General features: G+C 37.3%; 3 protein-coding genes across 4 annotated transcripts; all 3 read right to left on the reverse strand.

Moving 5' to 3' along the window:
* Positions 1–113: 113 nt before the first annotated feature.
* Positions 114–4,748, reverse strand: LOC130069560 (probable polypeptide N-acetylgalactosaminyltransferase 8). Its single transcript, XM_056233494.1, has 11 exons — positions 4,538–4,748; positions 3,731–3,947; positions 3,486–3,652; positions 3,209–3,392; positions 2,814–3,011; positions 1,834–1,948; positions 1,562–1,747; positions 1,221–1,358; positions 727–822; positions 397–561; positions 114–303 (listed from the first exon to the last, which is right to left on the reverse strand). The coding sequence occupies exons 1-11, from the start codon at positions 4,728–4,730 to the stop codon at positions 172–174; spliced, it is 1,791 nt and encodes a 596-aa protein (XP_056089469.1). The 5' UTR covers positions 4,731–4,748; the 3' UTR covers positions 114–171.
* A 1,991-nt stretch (positions 4,749–6,739) lies between these two features.
* rad51ap1 (RAD51 associated protein 1) lies at positions 6,740–10,540 on the reverse strand. Of its 2 annotated transcripts, none has more exons than XM_056233496.1 (10): positions 10,412–10,540; positions 10,145–10,188; positions 9,930–10,062; positions 9,701–9,807; positions 9,529–9,606; positions 9,293–9,361; positions 9,006–9,140; positions 8,264–8,440; positions 7,285–7,422; positions 6,740–7,169 (listed from the first exon to the last, which is right to left on the reverse strand). In XM_056233496.1, the coding sequence occupies exons 1-10, from the start codon at positions 10,426–10,428 to the stop codon at positions 7,042–7,044; spliced, it is 1,026 nt and encodes a 341-aa protein (XP_056089471.1). In that variant the 5' UTR covers positions 10,429–10,540; the 3' UTR covers positions 6,740–7,041. The 2 variants fall into 2 exon arrangements, with proteins under 2 accessions (XP_056089471.1, XP_056089470.1); XM_056233495.1 differs by having other exon boundaries at positions 9,293–9,364.
* Positions 10,541–11,917: 1,377 nt separating this feature from the next.
* fgf23 (fibroblast growth factor 23) lies at positions 11,918–14,027 on the reverse strand. Its single transcript, XM_056233463.1, has 3 exons — positions 13,738–14,027; positions 13,433–13,536; positions 11,918–12,740 (listed from the first exon to the last, which is right to left on the reverse strand). The coding sequence occupies exons 1-3, from the start codon at positions 13,976–13,978 to the stop codon at positions 12,309–12,311; spliced, it is 777 nt and encodes a 258-aa protein (XP_056089438.1). The 5' UTR covers positions 13,979–14,027; the 3' UTR covers positions 11,918–12,308.
* Between the last annotated feature and the right edge of the window lie 7,047 nt (positions 14,028–21,074).

A 21,074-nucleotide genomic window follows, 5' to 3' on the forward strand; every position in this document is an offset into this window, starting at 1 on the left:
CTCTGAAAATCATTCTTTTTCTCTCTAATCCTCTTTCTGAGTATCAGTTATATTTTTTATTTCTCATCAGATATAATATTTTTGTGCCATTTTTAGCACCTAAATTCTTTGTTTCTCCAATGTGCTCCAACATGTCAGCTGCGTTTATCTAAATTGATTATATGTTGCGTTTCAAAAATCCTGAATTACTTGTTTTATCCTCCAGTGCTGGTTTCTGCATTCCTGAATAAAAACGTTGTGTACGTTCTGCTCAGCACTGATCTCCAGACAGCGTTTGGTGTCTCGGTTCTGTATGGCCTGTCCCTGAAAATCAAACAAGATGAAGAAAATGTTTTCATGCAATGAAATATATTGTGATATACCACAGTATTCTCTCAGTATTTGGGGTTTGTTCACCTGTTTGAAGTCCCAGTACATGTGTTTTTGTTTTTCAGTGTCTGAACACCAGGACAGCTCTGGAAACCTGCCTAAGCCGGGATCAATTAGACAGCGCTTCCGACCGTGTAAAAGGGTCGGCAGGGGATAAGCAAATATCTCACCACTTGCTGTATAGTAAAATACCTGTGTGAGAAGAGAATAAAGTATAAAATATTCTCAAATATTCCTCAAAAATACAGAGAAGAGAAGAGAAGAGAAGAGAAGAGAAGAGAAGAGAAGAGAAGAGAAGAGAAGAGAAGAGAAGAGAAGAGAAGAGAAGAGAAGAGAAGAGAAGAGAAGAGATTATACCTGGGAGGAATAGACATGACATGGATATAAAATGGGAGTGTTCTCCTCAGATGATCCCTTATCCAAACATAAACTTGTTTGCAGATCATTAATAAGCTGTGTGATAGAGATAATAAGGACATTATATTAAACCTCTCTTATATAAAACTCATTAATTTGTTCATTCAATCAATCAATCTCTTTATTTGTCCCCATAGCAAGATTTGTTTGCAGACTATCAGGTAGGCATTATATCATACACCACACAAAGAACCTTCAAACATACTGGTAAACACACACCAATACACTTAACACATAATTCCCCATACCCCACACCTTACTACCGATTAAATTAGGCATACGAGACCAGCTGAGCATCCTGCCTATTTACCTTACATGTTTAAAAACTTAATTGCTTGAGGCACAAATTAAGATTTAGATCTATTTTTGGTAAATAGAGGGAGGCAGTATCGTCGCCCAGATGGCAGCAGTTCATAGTGAACCATGTCACTCACCACTCCATAACCAAGTAAATCATTCCTAGGATGTAATGCCGTATAGACATTTTCCAGATACCATTTGAATGGTTTGCATTTCAGCCTCTCTCTCAGTCTCTTTCTCTCTGAAACATCACCGATGTCTATCCCATGGTTCTGTGGGAAAAGAAGAGAACAGATCATAAATCTAATGAAGAGCCAAGGCAATTTAACATTTCAAACCTCAAAACCTTTAGTCACACATCTCGGTTTACTTTAATGGTCTCAAACCGAACCTGACAAAATCAACACATCAAAACTCCTAAAACTGGTCTTGAACATCCAGAATTTGTGTGACTGAATCTTTTCATGAGATCTACCTGTACGGGGACACCCCAGGCGATGTGGACATTTTTCTTGTATTCGTCCATCCAAACTTCTGCCACTCTGAGGGCATTTCTCTTCATTACACCACTAAGGTCAGACATGTAGGGTTTGTGCGCCCTTTCAATGTGGGCAACTTTAGAGCAGGGAACAATCTCTATACTTCCTCCACACAGCCACACCTGAGCCGAGAAAAATCAACACTGAATATAGTATAATATATAGAGTTTAATATAATATAATTCAGTAGAATGATCATGGGCTTTACCCGTATTCCTAATTCAACATTCTCTCCTCCGTACACCTGCATCCCTCCATCCAGAGTCCCAATCTCACCGAAGAACAGACGATCAACCACAAGTATTCCCATTACAGAGGGACTCCTGGAGAACAGGCGGAGAGAACGGATTTAATAGAGCACAAGCAAGATCAGCTCAACAGAACGATTGTCAGCGTGAAACAGCTTTCATACAACTTAAACTTAGAGGCCATATGATACTATTTTAAAAGGTAGTTACTTTGTTTATTGGGTGTACTAGAATAGTTATCATGCTTTAATGTTCAAATTTTTTTTCCGCATATTCCCCTTTATTCCCTGTCTGTCAGACACACTCTGATATCTACAAAGCACCTCCTTCCGAAAAGCCCAGAGTGCTCTGATTGGCCGGCTCACCCAGTGCGCTGTGATTGGCCGAGCGTGTGTCAGATTTGTAATGCCCCATCCCATAATCGTGTCTCACCTTTTTTCTTTATACACCTTATAGAGTGGTGCAGGTATGACGTCAGAGCCCGGAAGACTAATTCGCAGCTGGTTCCCTCAAGATTTTCCAATGAGGTTTTGTAATGGGGATTTTTTAATTTATGAGTAAAATAAAGCCTGTGGCAAATATAAGTTGACGATACTTTGACGTTTTGTTCTACAACGTAAATTACACAAACCCCATTATAAAAACCCTTAAGAAAATCTCAAAGGAACCTGTCGTGAATTAGTCTTCTGGGTTATACCTGCACTACTCGATGTAGAGCTGCGCCATGACAGGTATGAAAGTCAATTGTGACAGACGTTTACAGAAGTTATATCTGGACTTCGATCGATGCATTTTGGGCAGGTCTGGAGCAGCGTTTTCTGTTAGATGGAATAAATACCTTTTGTGGAAAACTTTCCAGATCTTATACATGCACTAACAGATGCATTACACACTAAAGAGTCACATCTTAAACACAATATTAGACAAAATACACACTCACTTTCCTGGCTGTGAAGGGTCTTTTTGATCGTACCACTTCTGTGGGAAAGCCACGTACATGCACCAGAGAGACCAATCAAAACCATGAGCAGAGGCAGGATTGTTTATCACTTCCAAGTCATAGCAATTCACTCTGTCAAACACTGGGCTCAGGACCAGCGTGCGATCAGCCTGGATACGTGCAAGCAGAGGCTCCGCCCTAAAAGTGAGAGAGTACTTGAGAAAATGTCATTTCATTACACTGTTATTGTGTTCCGTTGTCTGTGTCTGTGGTGGTTGTTCACAAGTGTTGTCATTGTTAACTAAAATTAAAGCTATTCAAATCATTTTCGTTAATAGAAATAGAGCTGAAATACAATAAAATGTAAACATAACAAGATTACTAAAATTACACACCATTTGACATGGACCTCAATATGGGCGTCCAAGATGGCAACCACATCTCCGGTGGCAGCCTCCCAGCCTGAGATTCTGGCCTGGGACAGGCCTTTCTGCTCTGGATGGATCACCATCTTCACCAGGCCTGGGTGCTTCTCATTGATGGAGCCAACATAAACATTCAGCTGTGTCTTCAGCTCTTCTGTGGAAGACAGAACATCCAGAATGACTAGATCAGTGTGTTTACAATATGCATCTGAGACTAAGATTTGATGAGGTTTTGAGAGAAACAAACCATTTCTGCTGTGGTCGTCCACCAGTATGATATCTTTGAGCAGGTGGGCTGGAGTTCTGTTGATGATGCTGCAAACGGCTCTTTGAATGACAGACAGAGCCTCATCCAGATAAATCAGTACCACACTGATGGTGGGCAGATTGTGCGGATATTCACGGCCAATGCATCTACAGAACAATGACGAAAGGAAAATTGATGAATCCATCAAGAACGTCAGAGCGTTTCCATGAACGGCTGAAACTCACCTGTGGTCTAGAGTGTCCGGCAGCTCCCGGTCCAGAGGCATCTGGTCACTGAGGAAGGCATTATAGCCGTATTTCTGAAAGAGATCCTGAGCCTTCCTCTGGTCGTCCTCAGTAAGTTCCACAGTCCATTTCTTGAAGAGATCAGAGTTTGGAAACAGGTTCTTTGTTGGCTTCTTTACTGGTTTCTTCTCAGTTCTTATTTTGAGGCTTTTCTCTTCTGCAAAAATGTTTGTGTAAGTCAATAAAATTTGTTAGAACTTTTTACTCTAAACCAGCGAAGTTGAAACCTTAAAGCTCATATTAACAGATTTTTGTTGTTTGATCTATTTGAAAATCATTGTCTACAATCACTTTAAATTACATTAATAGAATCCAACCAAGTTTCTTCAAAACAGTGATTTAAATAATATTGTGTATGACAATTGTTATGTAATTTTTAAAAATTCATTTAAAAAGAGATATCCCAGTCATAGTGGCATTGTAACAGCTGGTTTCATTTTTTTAAAGCACTAAATTGCATTGCTGCCGGAAAACTTTTGCATGATGCATTGCATATATATCAAGACAGACAGACAGACAGAAATATCTTATTTTATGTTCCACAGAAGAAGAAAAAAACATATAGTTTTGAATGACATAAGGTTGAGTAAATTATGAATTTCCATTTTTGGGTGAACTAAAAGAAATAAATAGAGTCAATTTTGGTTTCCTGACAACTTTAAAGAGCGCTTAAAGGGTAATATGTAAAACAACAGGTAAACAAATCATTTTTGTCAAATTTCATTACAAAACATATTAGAAACTCACCAACAGCGTATAAATGAGCCTCCAGTTTGTCCAGCTTGTTGAGGAGAAGTGCGCTGTGTAACGAGAAATTCTGCTGGACTTGGTGAAGCTGCTTCTCTTGAGTTTGGATTTCCCACTTGAAAGAACTCATATAGAGAAACACCACAGCAAAAGACAAGACTGGAAACAAACTCTTCACACTGCTAATTCTCATGATGATCAGAACGGCAAAATCAAGTTTTCCTTCTTCAGGTACCAGTTAGTCTGTGGGCACAGCCCATGTTAGATTTTGTGACACTAATGTTTGCTGAGTGTTTTTTTAGTTTGCTGGTCTTTATCACTCTAACATAATCACATTAATCTTGGAGGAGACCAGGACATTGAATCCTGGTTAAACACTTCAAAATATTCACTTGACCAAACTGTCTTAACCTCAATGATATCATTCAGCAAAATGAACCAGTCTGACATTACAGTCCTTTAACTTAATTTTCTCTTGTCATGTGTTTTTGATTGATTTTGATTTAGCCTAAATGATTACAGAAGGCACTTGTTACACCAATAACTATTTTATGTATTTTTTTTATTTATTGAGAAGCACCCACATAAAGTTCACCAAACTAGGAAAAGTCATAGATATCTTATTTTAAGTCAAAATAGGCACACAGTGAGAGTATTCCCAAAGAGATTATCACCTGTTGCAGTTTTGAGTATTCACAAAACCTGCAGCATTGAAAGACTTGGATGCTGCAATAATATAAGTCAACAAAGAGTTGACTTATATTATTGTAACATAATTTATGAAGAAACACCCTGCCTCTGCAAACAAGACTTCTTACAATTTACACAGGCTATTTAATTAATATTAAAGGCTTTGTTGGCAGTTAGTCTGAAACCGCAGTGCTGTGTGAGCTGGTTTTCAGTTTTATTTGCATAGCACATTCAATAATGTTTCAAAGAATATAGCCGTATATTCTCCACCCCAGATGACTGCGGTAAGGACAGCTTCCCTATTGTTCCCCTCTCCTTCATGGCTTGTTTTGGCAACTAGAGGGAGACATGGCTTGAGCGTTCACTTAAAGGGGTCATATAATGCCATTTTTGTACAAGCTAGTATGATTCTTTAGGGTCTAAATTAAAAGTTATATATATATGTAATATACTTTAATTAAAAATTCTCATTAGTATTGTAAGAAAACACTTATTTTACTTGGTCAAAAACAGCTCTGTTTTCAGCACGCTGTTTCAGTGCATATGACTTTAAATGATAATGAGCTTTGCTCACCCCGCCTCTCTGTTCTGTGTGTACACCGTTTGTAACACAATAACACAATAACCATAACGTGTTGTTCAGTATAAACGTGGGATTATGAATTATATTGAGGACATCATACATAGAAAACATGCCGTAATGTACCCTAAGTGTAAACCTTAGACGCATTCATTGTGAAGCGTGCAGCTAGCGATTTGCAAAGATTAATATAAATATAATATTAATATAAGTTTAATAAAACGTTACACTCACTTCAGTTGTTCTAGAGGTTCAGCAGGAACACGAATAGCTGGTACCGATCCTTTTTTCATGAGCAGCTTCTTAGCAAAACCAGGTTTATACAGACGCTCGTTTATAAAGCAGTCTGGTGAGAAATGATTCGCGCAAACATGAGAGCATTGACGTTGATCGTGTGGAATATTCCCTTCGAAAACAAACTCAGCCACTGCGTCTTCAGCGGTTCGGATTTAGGAACATTAAAATGACTGCTGTGTTCGTTATTACACACAAGAACAGAACACCACAGTCGCTTAGACGCCATTCTGCTCATAGACAGTGCTCCAGCATATCAACAATGACTGCGCCGGTCCGCGCGGACTATGATTGACAGCTCGCTCACAAGCGAGGGCGGGTCTGTGTAGAAACGATGCTGTCAATCAACAATCATGGGAGGGGCTTCCGAGCGTGTGATGTCACAAAATCGAACGGCTCAATTTGAGGCAGGGGAAAACATATAAGGAGATTAAAACAAAAATACTGGATGGATTTTTATCATTTTATGATGGTTGTGTACAGGCACTGCCAACACACATTTCAGTACAATCAACTTGTAAAAGTGCATGTACCATTATATGACCCCTTTAAGACAGGCGCTCCGAAATCGCCCCCATACCCTCATTCACTATTCCCTACATTAGTCCACTAATATATATATATATGTACTGTATATCACTTCAGGGAGTGAATGAAAACGAGTGAGCAAATTCAGATTTTAGCATATTATAGTCTTTAATGTTTATCAAAAAATGCATATTTACAGAGCTAAAACACACCACACAAAAGACATTTAAAAATATTACACTGACAACAAAAAATAATTTATTTCTTACTGTAAGTAAGGGATGAAAGGCCTTAAAATTCTGGACAAATTTCAGTACTTTGAAAATAGACTTCTTACCATTTTTTTTTCTCTGCCATGGAAACCTAAAGATGTGCAGCTTCTCATTATATAGTTTCTTTAAAACTAGTCTGTTTAATTCACAGCAGCATTTTGGTGAAGGGGTTTGATTCGAGCCCGACGGGAAAGTCCTAAACGCAGCCCCTGTCCAGGAGACTTCATAGGTGTATTCTGAGACGCACCGGGACTCCGGCCAACCAGACCTGGAAATGGAGTTAGAAAGAATTTACAACAGGACCACAAATACAGCACTTTTTCTGTTTTTTTGCCAGTCAAAATTGACAACTTTGCATCGATGATTTCAGCCTGTAGTCTCACCAGGGGGATTCCACTTAGGCAATTTGCCCCCTGCAGGACTGGAGCAGAGAGCAGGTTTAGAGATAGGTGGAGTATTTGGTGTCTTCTTCAGTCCAGACACAGGAGCAGCTGGACTCCGACAGATCGCTGGGCTGGGAGCTGTCAGAAAGAGAGAGATGTTACGTGTTAGTGTGGCATGTCTTTCATCGGACTGTAAAATGTAGGGTGTTCACACTTAGCAGGTTTGGTTCAATTAAAATGAACTCTGGTGCGATTGTTCTGTTAGTGTGGTTCATTTGAATGACTGTGAACGCTGCAGAACCCTGGTGCGCACCAGACAAGTGGACTGAGACCCATGAAAAGGTGGATCTCGCTCCGCTTCCAAACGAACTCTGGTACAGTTCGACAGAAATATAAACGCAACACGGACCAAAGCCATCTAAACTAGCCAAAACCAGGACCTGATGTCACAAGATGCGACCCCTAAAAAGGACAGAATACTCAAGCATACCTTTTTTTCTCATCATAGGAGAGAAAATGCTTCTCTTTACAGTTCAGTATAGGCTTCAGAAATGCTGTCTACTTGCAGCAGATCTCGGTTTGGGTGTGTGACGGAGGGATTCCTCGCACTATTTTGACTCCCTCAAACAAACTCTTCACGAGTTCTCAGCTGGTAAAAATACCATGTACACACACATACAATGAGCGCATTTAGCCCAGCACACAGCATTGTTTTGGATGTTCTGTAAGTTTTGTCGCAAAATATATGTTAGAAAAGCTGTTTTTTGTTTTGTATCTAGGTTCAGTGTTAAAAATGACAGTAAGGTTTGCCACAAAATATATGTCGTTTTTTGTTTTGTTTTGTACCTTTAGTTTTGGTGTTAAAAATGACAGTGTGAACCAGGACTAAATGTATGATTTTCTCTTTTGGTCCAGACCAAAAGAACCAAGAGAAACTAACTACAAGTGTGAACACACTCTTAAGAGCAGAAAAAAGTACCTGAGGTTTTAGCTTTTGAGGCTTTCGTGGGCTTTTTGTCTTTCTTTTCCTTCTTGTCCTTCACAGGAGGTGGTGCCTTTTTTTCTGTCTTTAGTTTCACCACCTTTATCTTCTTCACCGTGAATGTCTCGTCTTCACTTTCATCTTCTTCAGTGAAGTCTGCATCACTCTCCGAATCTGCAACCGGAACAACCATAAATAAATGCCCACATTTCGAATCAGTAGTATTAAATTTCATCATGAAAACACTGAAAACATGTGCAGCAGAGGCCAGTCCAGGTCCATGTGACTTTAAAAAGTATCTATTATGCTTTTTAATATGTTCAACTTTCTCTATTGTTCACAATATTCCTCATTTAAATAATTCCTGCCCAAAGCATACGCAAAATAAAGGAACGAGGCCTGGTTCAGTTAATCAGTAGTGTTGAAACTCGCAGTCATGGTAAGGAGTGTGACATTTCCCAAACACACTCGAAGTGGTTGACCAATCACAACACACTGGTCCAGTCGACCAATCAGAGCACATTGTGCTTTTCAAGAGGAGGGTCTTCATAAAGAAAGGAACTAAACAGAGCGTTACTGACAGACTGGAAAAAGAGGTGCTACAACAATGTCAAACATGTGATTTTCTTTTTACATTCCAGCATGAAAACATTGCTCTATTAGACCCCAAAAACAACATTTAAGACTTTGTAAAAATTATTACTTTGCCTCATTAATTAAGTGAAGGTCCTCAGATTACCTGGTGTGTTTTGCGGCTGGTAGTCCTCATCAACTTTGTTGTCCTTCTCCTTCAGTGGTTTGCTCTGCTCTTCTGAGGCATCAGTCTGTTTGGAAACATTGGTAGTGGAGGCATCCATGCTGATCAAATTCAGCCCTGAAAACAAAGACAATAATAAACACCTGATAGGCACACATTTATAGAAAATATAACATTTGTTCTCTTCTTTCTGATTTTTTTTACCCTTTGAAATTTCAATTTTGTAAACATCAATAGTTCATATCTGCATAATGACAAGCCTGCATTACCTAAACTTCTGCCATCAATGCAACAATTTGACAGCACAGGAGGAAAATCTGGATGGGGATGACTGTCGTCTACTGTACAAAATCAAGCACAGAGTTTTGTTTAGAGAATAGACAAAGGTTTTTGCATGGAAATGTCAAATAAAGCTGCATAAATATGTACAAATAATCATAAAAATATAGAAGAGAAGAGATAATCAGTTTGTGACCAGTAAAAAGACAAAATTACTTGTTTTTACCTAAATGGCTGGCATCAGCACTGCAGTGTATCAGAACAGGTGGAGAACATTGAGCAGGCTGAGACACGTCACAATCATCTGCAGAACACAAAAAGACAATAAATAACAGTAAAATACAGCTTTGCACTTCATGAATGAGGGAAATTAGTATTTAGACCAGCAGAATATTCACCTGTTTTGGTTGTAGGCTCTCCATCTTGTGTTCCTGGAGAGTTTAGCAATGACAATGTTAGAGCTGTCTCCAAATCTCTGTCATAAAGTTTATCATCCAGAGACGTCCTGAAATAACGCAACAGTAAAGGGTCAATGGTGTCATTACATACACTCAGTGGACTGTGGTACATTAATACTTTTCTGTGAGTGAAATGTGTTTTGAAAAGGCAAAAAAAGCTTTTTGTAACCTCTTCCTGCTTCCTGAGCTGGTGAGAATAACAACTTCATTTGGAGATGCACTTGTAGTCTTGTCTTGGTTTCTCTCCGAAACAGCCGTTCGAGCTTTTTTGGGAGGAGGTTTCACACAGGTAAAGTCCTCATCTGTCACATAAATCATGTAAACATCTTTATAGGTTCTAAGTGATTTTGAAGTGATATCCTTAAAGCAAATCAGATGTCTCACCATCATCGTCTTGGAAGACTGAGTAGTTAACAGCTTTCCTATTTCTGATGACAGGTAGAAAACAGTTTGCATCAAAGAGGACACTGACTTTCCAGATTTTTGAACTCACGGTGATTGATTATGAAAATATCAGTAAGTAACAGGTCATCACGAAAAACAAAGAGCAACAGCTGTCATACAGATGCAAGCACATATGGAAAGTGACAAGACAACACTAATCTAAGGCACTGATTAACTCATTAAACGTTATATAACGTTAATACGCACCTGGAAGGTCTGTCCATAATTTAGTGAAAAAAGAGATAATAAAATCGCACTTTATGCGCTATGAACACTGACAGTACTACCGTGTTTTTCTACTACCTTTCGTGATATCTATTGTTCAAGTTAAAAATATAATGGGCAATTTTAGAAAGTCTGTATGTATATCATTTTGTTTTGATGTGAGCTGAGCGGAGCTGAGGCAGGCACAGTCCCGCCTGAAAACAAACTATGGAAATCTACCTGAATATACGAATTTGCAATTCACTATAAGCGTGTCTACCGTTGTGTTTCCAGTTCAACACAAAGTAAGTGATTAAAATATAATAGTAGTTTTCAATTATTATATGGTCTTAAAACCTCGACGAAACTTGTTTTAATTGGTACAAGCTTAGTGCGTTTTATAAAAATGTCGAATCTGCGGATACGATTCTAAGCGTGGACGCGCAGATCACGTCACATGGAAAAAAATATGTTTTTTCTATCTTTTGATTTAACTTATTTATTTTTGCTGTTTATCATAGTGTACCCCCATGATGTATTTGTAAATCTTAATAATAATAATAATAATAATGATAAATAATTATAATAATTAGCTATTTATGTTAGATGTTAATAACCTGATGATTATTTGTTTATTTAACAATATATAACGTTGCATCCTCTCTTAGTAAAGGATTTCAAATAGTTTAGGATTACTTCACAGAATATAGGCTATTTTGGTAATAAATAAATAAATAAATAAATAAAAAGTTTGAGATAATGATAGACTTTTGCAATATTAGCCTAACAGCAGATTTAGACTGAACCAACCATAAGACCTCCATTGAAATTTTACATCAGAAACTTCTCTTGAGTAAAATAAAAATGTAGCCCACTACAAATTTCTTATAAATTACGTAACTCAAATTACCTTTTTAAAAATTTACATAAGAAACTGTAAAATGTCATTTTTCAAAACATGTCAAAACATGCTGCTCTCAAATCAGCTACAAAATCTAAATCCTCTTTCTAGTAGAGCTTTAACATAACCAGGTCATGGTGTAACCTAAAGGTGGGCTCTCTGTAAGGCCTTTCCTTCCAAAAATAACCAAAGTGCAGCCTTTGACATTGGAAACAAAACAGAATGTGGAAAGGTTTATTCTTGGAGACTCAGATTTCAGATTGATTCTGAGTGTTCATCATTCCCATCTAATGACAGGAACCTGAGATGTTAAACCAGATAGCTTTCCACTGAGTTCAGTCAAACAAATCTCACAGTCCAGTGACCAAAAGGTGATAAACAGATGATATTGTCCGAATTAACTCACTTTTCTGCAAAGATTATTTTTCTTTTTCTCTTTGAAAATGTCACACTTTTTTGTGTTTGCCTTTCATTGTGTTTATGTCATAGCTTACTGTTTATTGCACATTAAAAGAATTAAAAAAAAACGAACTTACTTTCTAATTTTACTGCAAGACGAATAAGACACAAATAAATCACAGAACATATTTTCTTTAATCATGAAAAAACTTTTATTTGTTTAAAACGAGTAAAACGGGTATTGCCTATAACATTTCCCTGCACATCTAACATTTAAAGCATCCATATAAATACCATAAATAAAACATATGTAATAATTAAATAAATAAATACTTTCTTGGTTGACAGTTGTTATCCACGGGTGGTGTCCAGCACCAAAGACAAATTCATGGGGGCAGGTGAAAAAAAAACAACGCAGGTTCTTCAGATTTGGTGGGATGCAGATATTAAAAAGCCTAAAGAATCTTCAGATCTATGTGAATTTGATTTTTAATATATGTCCTTTAAAAGATTTATTTATGACCATTGATGAAAATATGGAGTCAGTCACACTCTTACGTTGGTGGGTCCACAGTCACCTGCATGGAGGATCAAGATGGTCTATCCGACAATTGCTGAAATCCGGGGACTGCCGGGGCTTGAGTCGTGAAGAAGGTCCCAAGGGTCATCATCGGATGGGGAAACTAGGGTTTCTCTGGAGATGTTTTGTCCCTCCGATGGCTCAAAGTCCAAGTCCGCATCGTCCTCTTGAGCAGCTCTGGAGTCTGACTCCTCTCCGTACCGGAGCGCGTTCAGCGGGTCTGACGGATTCACCTGACGGTTCCTCCGCTCCCGGTGCTGCAGGCGCTCCAGTGGGACAGTGTTCTTCTCTGATAAGAAGAGAGATGACTGAGGGAGGTTTTGTCCAGCTATGAACACCTGTTTTGCCCCATCCAGGTTAAGCAGTATGCCATGCTTGGTGGAGTAGTACACGTCACGATTGTTTTCCAAAAGTGTGTGGTGAAAAAGACAATCTTCTTTATTGCAGACCGTCTAAAGACATAAAAAAAATATACCAATAGTAAAATAACAAATCCAAAGAAGGCAAAGTGGCACGGCTATTATTATGTACCAAGACGTATAAGGCCCATTCACACCAAGAACTATAACGATAACTATAACGATAACAATTGACCGTTGCCACATTTCCGGGTTTCTCACAAGCAGAAGTCATCATAGTAGGGTACACTTCTATAGTGGTGAATGAGAGACTACATTAAATATATTTTTCATGTTCCCATTTGCTCAAATAACAAAAAAGAAAAACTCCATAATAGTGTTTCGCAACTTTCAAAAGAGGGGAAAAAATAGAGAGAGATTGTTAACGGCAGTCGGAAGAGAGATGTCAATTTTGATGTCACTCCCACAGCGGCTCAAAAAGAAAGGCTATACCCTCAAAGCTGTGTTATAACTAGTTTGTTCGTTCTGAAAGTGATTCCAACTTTTCTCTGTGCCATTATGGTTATAGTTGTGGTGTGGACTCTGCTATTCTTTTATAGGCTATTGGAACGATTTTCAGAATAATATCTTTATCTCGTTATAGTTCTGATCCTTGGTGTGAACAGGCCTTATGGCTATTAATAATGATCTGTGTGTGTAACTTACATAAGATTAGCCAATGCCTTACTTTTTATACTTTTTTTTATTACCTTTTTCAACTTAAATGCATTTGATTAAAAACTTACAGATGTAAAAAGGGTCCCTCCTGCATCCATGCACAAAAATCGGTTGCTTTTCACTCCAAATATTGCCAGACGGTCTCTGCTCTCTGCCTTCAATAAAATTACACCTGTTGAAATGCAGGATTTAAAGAAGATTAAACTGGGGAGATATAAAGGACAGTGTTTTGATATGAAAAAAAAATGTTTTATTTAATCATCTTTGCTCAGACTGGTGTAGTTTGACTTTTATTTTACTGGTATTAATATCCTAAATATCGGTGGCATCATCTTTATGCTGATGAAAAACATTAGGTATAGGCTATACTCACTGAAGGACCCCCGGTTTGTAGTTTTGCGCACATGTCCGTTCGGGCTGATCTCCAAGTAGAAGTTGTTTAAGTCTGAAGTTGTCTGAAGGTGGATGAATCTCCGCGGGTTCCCCCAGTTGGAGCCCAGGAGAGGAGAAGGGTTGGGGGCAGCATCCGCAGGTCTGAAGCCCTGGAAAGCTGTGAACCACAGCGCAAGGACGGAGGAGTGCAGCATGTGCAGGTTGGAAAGTGTGCAACGCATCTTCACAGAGCGCAGAGTATCGATGCGTAAAACCAGTGTGCAGAGCTGAAGAGGTTGTGATGCGTAAAAGTTTGTGAGCGTGGCTATTTAAACGCATCCTGTGCCACTCCTCGCCATCCTTTACGCAACACTCGCCCCCAGAGCCAGAGGATGTGAGGGGGCGGCTTCAACATGTCCACCTTGTTATGAAGGTAATTGACATGCAAACCATAATTGGTTTGTCAATTTGCCACAAATTTGACGTTCTATGTGTCTTAACTCATGGGACATAAGGATACAAAGTACCTCTCGGCTCATTTCAGTTGTTATTTTGCATGTGAGAATCATTTGGTGGCCTCCAAATGTTTCTCAAATGTTAAATAAGATGTATAACTTTATGTAGGCTTACGTTTATTTATATAGGCTATTTAAGATTCTCTAGCCTATGAATTGACTTCTCTGCACGATCAGTAGGCTGAACGGACAGTTTTAAGTCGCTGTGGATAAAAGCGTCCGCTGAATGAATAAATGTAAATGTAATGTAAATGTAGTATGACCCCAATCTGAGCTTCCTCGTGTTGACCAGCAGAGGGAACATGTGCTTCATTCAAGAACAGAACAGGGACCGATTCAGATGGTCCAAACATGAACATAACTGTGTAGAATATAAAAAGATATAACAACAACAATAATAATCATAATAGAATACATCGAATTTTTCAGTATATAGCAACAGAAGTGGCCAAAATTGATGTCCGGCCTGAGAAAATTTAAATTGTGTTCCTTTGTTAAACATTTTTTTGAATTTCGTAAAGATTTTATAAGCATTGCTTAGTTGTCCTTGGATTCAATTGTTTTTTTGTGTGTGTGTGTGTGTGTGTGTGTGTGTGTGTGTGTGTGTGTGTGTGTGTGTGTGTGTGTGTGTGTGTGTGTGTGTGTGTGTGTGTGTGTGTGTGTGTGTGTGTGTTATGATAACGCAATGAAACATGACAAAATGTGCGGACATCATTTTTGGTCATACAAAGAAATGATGAACACATGCAAAAACGAAATTGCCAAAAACATATTAATAACTGATTATGTTGGGGTCAATGTATGCTTTTTCCTGTGAGTTTTTTGTTTTCTAAAATAGTAAAATAAAACCTTTAGTTGAAGTTTGCCTCTTTTTTTTTTTTTTTTGCCAAATAATTTTGTCAGATAAATACCTTAACCAAGTTTAGTGTTTTGTTCCTCCCTCATATTTAAAATATCCTCATATTTTGATGATTTATTCAAAATTATAGGGTCATTATGACTAATTTCCCCTCCAGATATCACTTTTGGTCACTATAGTCTAATACTTAAACTTGTTTTTCTTTCTATTATTCTTTATCATATTTTCATTCCTTAAATACTTTATTCTTTTTATATTTTATTATAATAATTTATATTTTAGAATTCCAAAAATGGAAAACAAACAGGAACAATTTGTGGAAACCAAACAGGAACAATTTGTGAAGAAAATAAAGGAACTAGGCTTGGATAAGGCCAAGAAATTTAATCTAAAAAAAAGTAAACATTCCATACTAACATTCAAATAATATATATATATATGTATATATATATATATATATATATATATAAACAGATTTACAGATAAATTGTATTACTCTAAAGCTTAAATTTATACATATAAATCAGACAAAAATTCAAATAACCATGACAGGGAAGAGGTTTATGAATACTTGCGAGTAGTTTATTGAACTGTTTCATGTTGTATAAATGATCCTGTATGAGTGTGACATCCTGACAGCATGACTGGAGTGGCAATTATTTCTAGAAAAGAATCAGTTCTGACTGCTCACTGTACTTGCTACTTTGAGCATATAATGTGAAACAAATACACACACATATGAAAAAAAGAAAAAAAAAAGAAAATAGTTTTATTAACATCTGGAACATGATTATACTGCTGTGCACAGCACATACGTAGAAAAGTAAAGGAAAAAAATATTTTTCAATAAATCTGTATTTATACATAGCATCAGCGCTTGTTTTTAGAAACACATGATTATGTCCTCAGTTTTCTGTCAAAAATAATTGCAAGAAATCTTAACTAAGGCAAGGGTGAGAGATGTGTTTACAAAGAGGAGCGGACAGAAACACAAAACAGCCACACAAAATCCTGGATTGTACTAATGTGTGTGTGTATATATATATATATATATATATATATATATATATATATATATATATATATATATATATATATATATATATATATATGTCCCTAAAGAATATCTATATGTCAAAACCTGCTAAGGGGTAATAATGGAACAAGTAATTTTTAACTAATATTTACAACAGGATCTGCATTTTCATGGGTTTAAATAAAATATTTTTCTTATAGGAGACAATAAAAATAACTTTGTGCATCAAAACCACTCCTTTCCTGGTAAAAAAAAAAAAAAAAGAAGAAAAAGAACTTGGTTTTCAAAAGTCAATGAATTTGCGACAGCTGAATGTAACATTTTGGACAAGCCAAACATCTCAGTCTCTGAGTTACAAAATAAACTTCATTCAGTAAAATAAGTATAACACAAAAAGCATTTTGAACGTCTCCAGCACGTTTTATAATAACCCAAACACCCCTCATGCACATTATCACGTCCGTCAATAACTTAGGCTGGCTGTCGGTTGGAATATTCTAACTAAAAATATGGACATAAAACACTCATGGGCATCAATCACTTCACTGAATAAATAATTATCAGCTTACAATTCCACATCATTTTAATATCCCGACATCGATGTCTGTCAAAAAATAATGTACAATACACTAGTGTTTACTAGAAGCAGAGGTCCAGCGAGTCACGCATTTCCGGGAAAACCCACACTACCGGATGTTTTGACTACGTCATCGCTGTCCGAGAAGAAGGAGAAAATGACGGCATGAGCGGCTTCAACATGCTGTCTGTCAGAGACAATAACGTACATAATACATTACGCATGTGAGTATACATTTGTTCTTCCCTCGCTGAAATTGAATCGGAATGATCAGGGAACCGAGTGAAATCTTCACACTGCATGCTAAAGAGAATAAACGCCAATCCAATTGAAAAACTTCACACGGGTTAGTGAACATTGACTTTGACATTGTTCAAGGTTAATTCCTGACGGAAACAGGAAGTTGTACGTTATATTTTGACGGACATTTTTTAATGCACAAACTAGCATTCTGATTCTGACATTACTGATTTGAATATGTTCAATAATTTTCTACTCTTGACTTCTTGATCTTTTTTTCATAAATTTGGCAATAGATGAATTGTATATTATAAACTTGACAGGTGATTTTTATAAAATGTAGTTTGATCACTATCTTCTCATTTGAATTATCAAAGTTTGATACAATTTTGTTTAATTTTCCAATAAAATATTCATTTTTACATGAATTGTTACATTTAATTATCCCATAGCAGATTTGGACTCATATCCTTTCTTATTTTCCTTTATCTAATTTGTCTGTTTACCCTTTAACAAATTGAAGTAGCTTATGCATTGAAGTAGCTATGTAATGTGCTAGTGACAAAAAAAGAAGAAGAAAAAAATCCAGAAATCACTCTAAATGATTAATGACCCCCCTCAGACACCGGGTTCTATCCTCTCACTGTAACAGGATCAGCCACACAAAAGCCATTTCAAAACAAAAACACTGCGAAACCAAGAACTGGCATCCCATTGTAATGCCCAAAGCCTCCCTCCATATGTGAGGAGGATTCAGACGGTGACAGCTTGCAGTCATTCATGCACATACGTTTTTCTCATGAGCGTTAAGAGTCCAGTCTACCAGGAAACTGGTGTCTATATTCTATGCCCAATAAACATTTTTACAGCTGTTGCTATAAATCCAAGCGACATACATCAGCAGATGAGAAGGCTCCGATTCCCAAATGTTCACGCACATCGCTCATTCTTCAGTCATAGAAAAAAAGGCTCAGTGGGGTTCTATATAAAACCCTAGGGTTCTTGACTCAATTTTAAAGCCAAAAAAGTTCTATATAAGGAGAAATGTCTTAAATGATTGCATAATACTTTCATAATTAATATGTTATTTTCATATTTTTCTAGTGATAAAGTATGTTTAAAATCTGTTTCATTTAAAAAAAATGTAATTGAAAATGAATTAAAACATTCATAAAATAATCCATGATGGAACCCCTAAAAGGTTCTATAAGCGCTTACAGAATCCTTTAAGGTTCTATATAGAACCTTTTCTTCTAAGAGTGTGGTGTTGTCACAATCAGGACACAAATTAAAGAAACACTCCCTGATTTCACTCCCCTATTCTTAACGCTTCATTAGTGCTCAAGACATTACAACACATTCAGAAGACATACTGTATTAAAATAGATTTATAGGTTGACCATGCAGTATAGTTTGCTAAAATGATTAATCATTGATCTTTATTGAATCAATTAATCTTAAAATAAGGTTCTAATGAAGCCAAAATGTTAGCTTATCCACTGACATCATTAAATGTGTATGAAAAGCTATTAAATAGTGACATTTATGTCTTATAAAGGTGTTTTATTGTTTTTGTAGACTCACAGTGATTTGAATTCCGAGGCACATCAGCTAAATACAGTCCTCAATGGCACAGCAGAAAAAAACTGAAGAAATGTGCTAATGTACAAGTAATGACTGAATGCCTTTAACATCTTTTAACAGATGAGACCACAAAACAAGCAGCGTGGCATAGGCAAGAATTATTAGGCATTTTTGTCTCCCTAAAGTATTGCGTCAGTCCTGCAGAGGTCTGTCCTGATATATTCACTGCGCTAGAGGAAGGAGCCAGTTCAATTTTTAAAGTGCCCCATTATGCTTCTTTTTAATATGACTTTTTATGCAGTGTTTAATATAGCTGTTTGTCAATGTAAAGGGTCTGCAAAGTTTTAAAGATTACAGTGCATGACAAATAAAGTTATTGTCTCCCAAAAGAAAGAATCGATTCTGAACTGCATGAAACAAGTCGGAAGTAATTCGTCTCACTTCATGTTACATATCTATGTAACAAATTTGCATAATGCCAGCCTATGGTCATCATTGGCTGCCTGTGAACGACATCTACATTGACCTGCCCTAAAACACTGCTATAGCTGAGACTGGAGGAGTTTGGTTTGTTTTGTCGACATGTCGAGAAGATGATGTTTTTTGCGCTGTGAAAGCAAATCCACTTTGCATAAACTTCCAAAGGATGAGGACTCAGGCTCGAATTTATACAGGAAAACCGACGCCATCGTTACTGTATGTTTCACTGCATCAATCGCTGAGGAAGCCTCCGGAGATGAAATTCAGATATAGTAATGGGCGTTTAGTTTCCAACACCTGCTGTAAGCAGTGGACCAATCACAACAGACTGGGCTATCTGATCAATCACAGCAGAATAGACCAATAACAACAGACTGGGCCGTCTGACCAATCAGAGTAGAGTAGACTAATCACAACAGACTGGGCCGTCTGACCAATCAGAGCAGAGCAGGCTCTCGGAAAGGAGGGGTTTAGAGAGAATCAATCTTCGAATTAACCGTTTTGAGACTGGGGGAAATGAGGTGATGCTGTAATGTATATAATGAGAATATTAAAGTGTTTTTTGACCTTGGATGCATGTAAACTTGGTGCAGGAATCTCCAAAACAAAATTAGGAACCATTAAAATTGCATATGGGGCACTTTAATAACCCAATAACTTCAATAAGGTCATATCACTAATGGATCACTAATAGGGATTGTGTTGGATTTGGCTGATTCGTGGTGATCTGAAGAGTTTGACATTGAGATAAAATCACAAAGCCTGTCTTCAGATGCTTAAAGTAAACATGAACCTATTTTACTTCTGTAGTTTTACTTTTTCTGAGTGAATATTTGGAATAATGTAGACCAATAAATAATCGTGCACAGACCAGGAACGGGCATGGAAAAAGTAAATATGGACGTTTTTGAGGAGCAGGAAAGAACTCAGGATATGTCGGCGTCAATAGCCTCGTGCCGACATATACTGTGCTTCGGGAGACCCGAGTTTGAGTCCCGGCTCGCGGACCTTTCCTGATCCCTTCCCCCTATCTCTCTCGCACTCTCTCCTATCATAATAAAAAGACAAAAACAGCAAAAATGAATCTTAAAAAAAAGAAAGAAATCAGGATCCAAATAAATGCTATCACACAATAATGGACTTGTATTAAGTGATATTGGAATAATGAGAAAAGGAAACGAGACCTTGGTCGGGCATTTTCGACCTGTTCAACTCTTGTGCATAGCTACGACCTTGGACTAAAGTTGGATGGAAAACCGGAAAGAACCCTTGTGCTACAGGAATCTCAAGGCTTCTGGGCACCGTGGCTTTTACAAGACTGTCTATGTGCGAGAGGGACGTCAACAGCGGGGCCTCTGCTCAGGTATTCCACCCCCACCCACGAGGACTCACATACTTCAAACAGATTGAACAAACAACCAGGCCATGGTGTCCCATAAGTCTTTCTAAAATAGTGTCATTCCTTTTGATTTCCCTTTAAGGCAAGACAGCCAAGGTGAATAGGGAAAAAATAACTAATAGATTGCACCATACTTCCCAAGCTGGTGACATTAAGAACTGCAAACATTTTGTGTATTACAAGTTTTCTGAAAGTTTTTAACTTTCAGAAACACTGCATTAAGCCAGGTTTTTAAAATTCTTGTTTCATTTTGTTGACGTATTAGAGATAAAGGTTTTTACAGAGGGGAATTTGTGCATATTTTTTGTCAAAAAATATTTTCACCATGTTTTTATGAATAAAATCAGGCAAAATATATATGACCGAAACCCTTTGTAAAAACCTTCAGAATACAGTTAGGAATAAAACTGTAAAGTTAAGCCCAAAGTATACTTCCTTTTTGTTTATGGCAAGCCGTTTTAGCTCAATATGTTCCCAGCGTTACCCATCATAAAGTAAAAATGCAATTACGACGAGTTGCTGGGAACATTTTAAGCTAAAACGGCTATTTTTATTTTTATATTTTTTACGAGTGACGCAAATTTCGTCACCACAATAGTAAGCTTTCTGCCCGACTTTTGTAACCAGTTGCACATGTGCATTGAATTT

The sequence above is a fragment of the Rhinichthys klamathensis genome, unplaced genomic scaffold (genome assembly GCF_029890125.1).
Source record: "Rhinichthys klamathensis goyatoka isolate OS25496 unplaced genomic scaffold, OSU_Roscu_1.1 h1tg000370l_1, whole genome shotgun sequence".
NCBI classification, from domain to species: Eukaryota; Metazoa; Chordata; class Actinopteri; order Cypriniformes; family Leuciscidae; genus Rhinichthys; species Rhinichthys klamathensis.

Coding starts and splice junctions, on each gene's coding strand:
- LOC130069560 (XM_056233494.1), bottom strand. CDS start 4,730: ATGAGAATTAGCAGTGTGAAGAGTTTGTTTCCAGTCTTGTCTTTTGCT. Junction 1,748..1,833: donor ATGTTGAATTAGGAATACGG/GTAAAGCCCATG, acceptor TTCTCGGCTCAG/GTGTGGCTGTGTGGAGGAAG. Junction 1,359..1,561: donor CCTGGGGTGTCCCCGTACAG/GTAGATCTCATG, acceptor CTTTTCCCACAG/AACCATGGGATAGACATCGG.
- rad51ap1 (XM_056233495.1), bottom strand. Junction 8,441..9,005: donor CCAGCCGCAAAACACACCAG/GTAATCTGAGGA, acceptor TTCCGGTTGCAG/ATTCGGAGAGTGATGCAGAC. Junction 7,170..7,284: donor GCCTAAGTGGAATCCCCCTG/GTGAGACTACAG, acceptor CTCCATTTCCAG/GTCTGGTTGGCCGGAGTCCC.
- fgf23 (XM_056233463.1), bottom strand. CDS start 13,978: ATGCGTTGCACACTTTCCAACCTGCACATGCTGCACTCCTCCGTCCTT. Junction 13,537..13,737: donor TACAAACCGGGGGTCCTTCA/GTGAGTATAGCC, acceptor GCATTTCAACAG/GTGTAATTTTATTGAAGGCA. Junction 12,741..13,432: donor GAGGGACCCTTTTTACATCT/GTAAGTTTTTAA, acceptor TTATGTCTTTAG/ACGGTCTGCAATAAAGAAGA.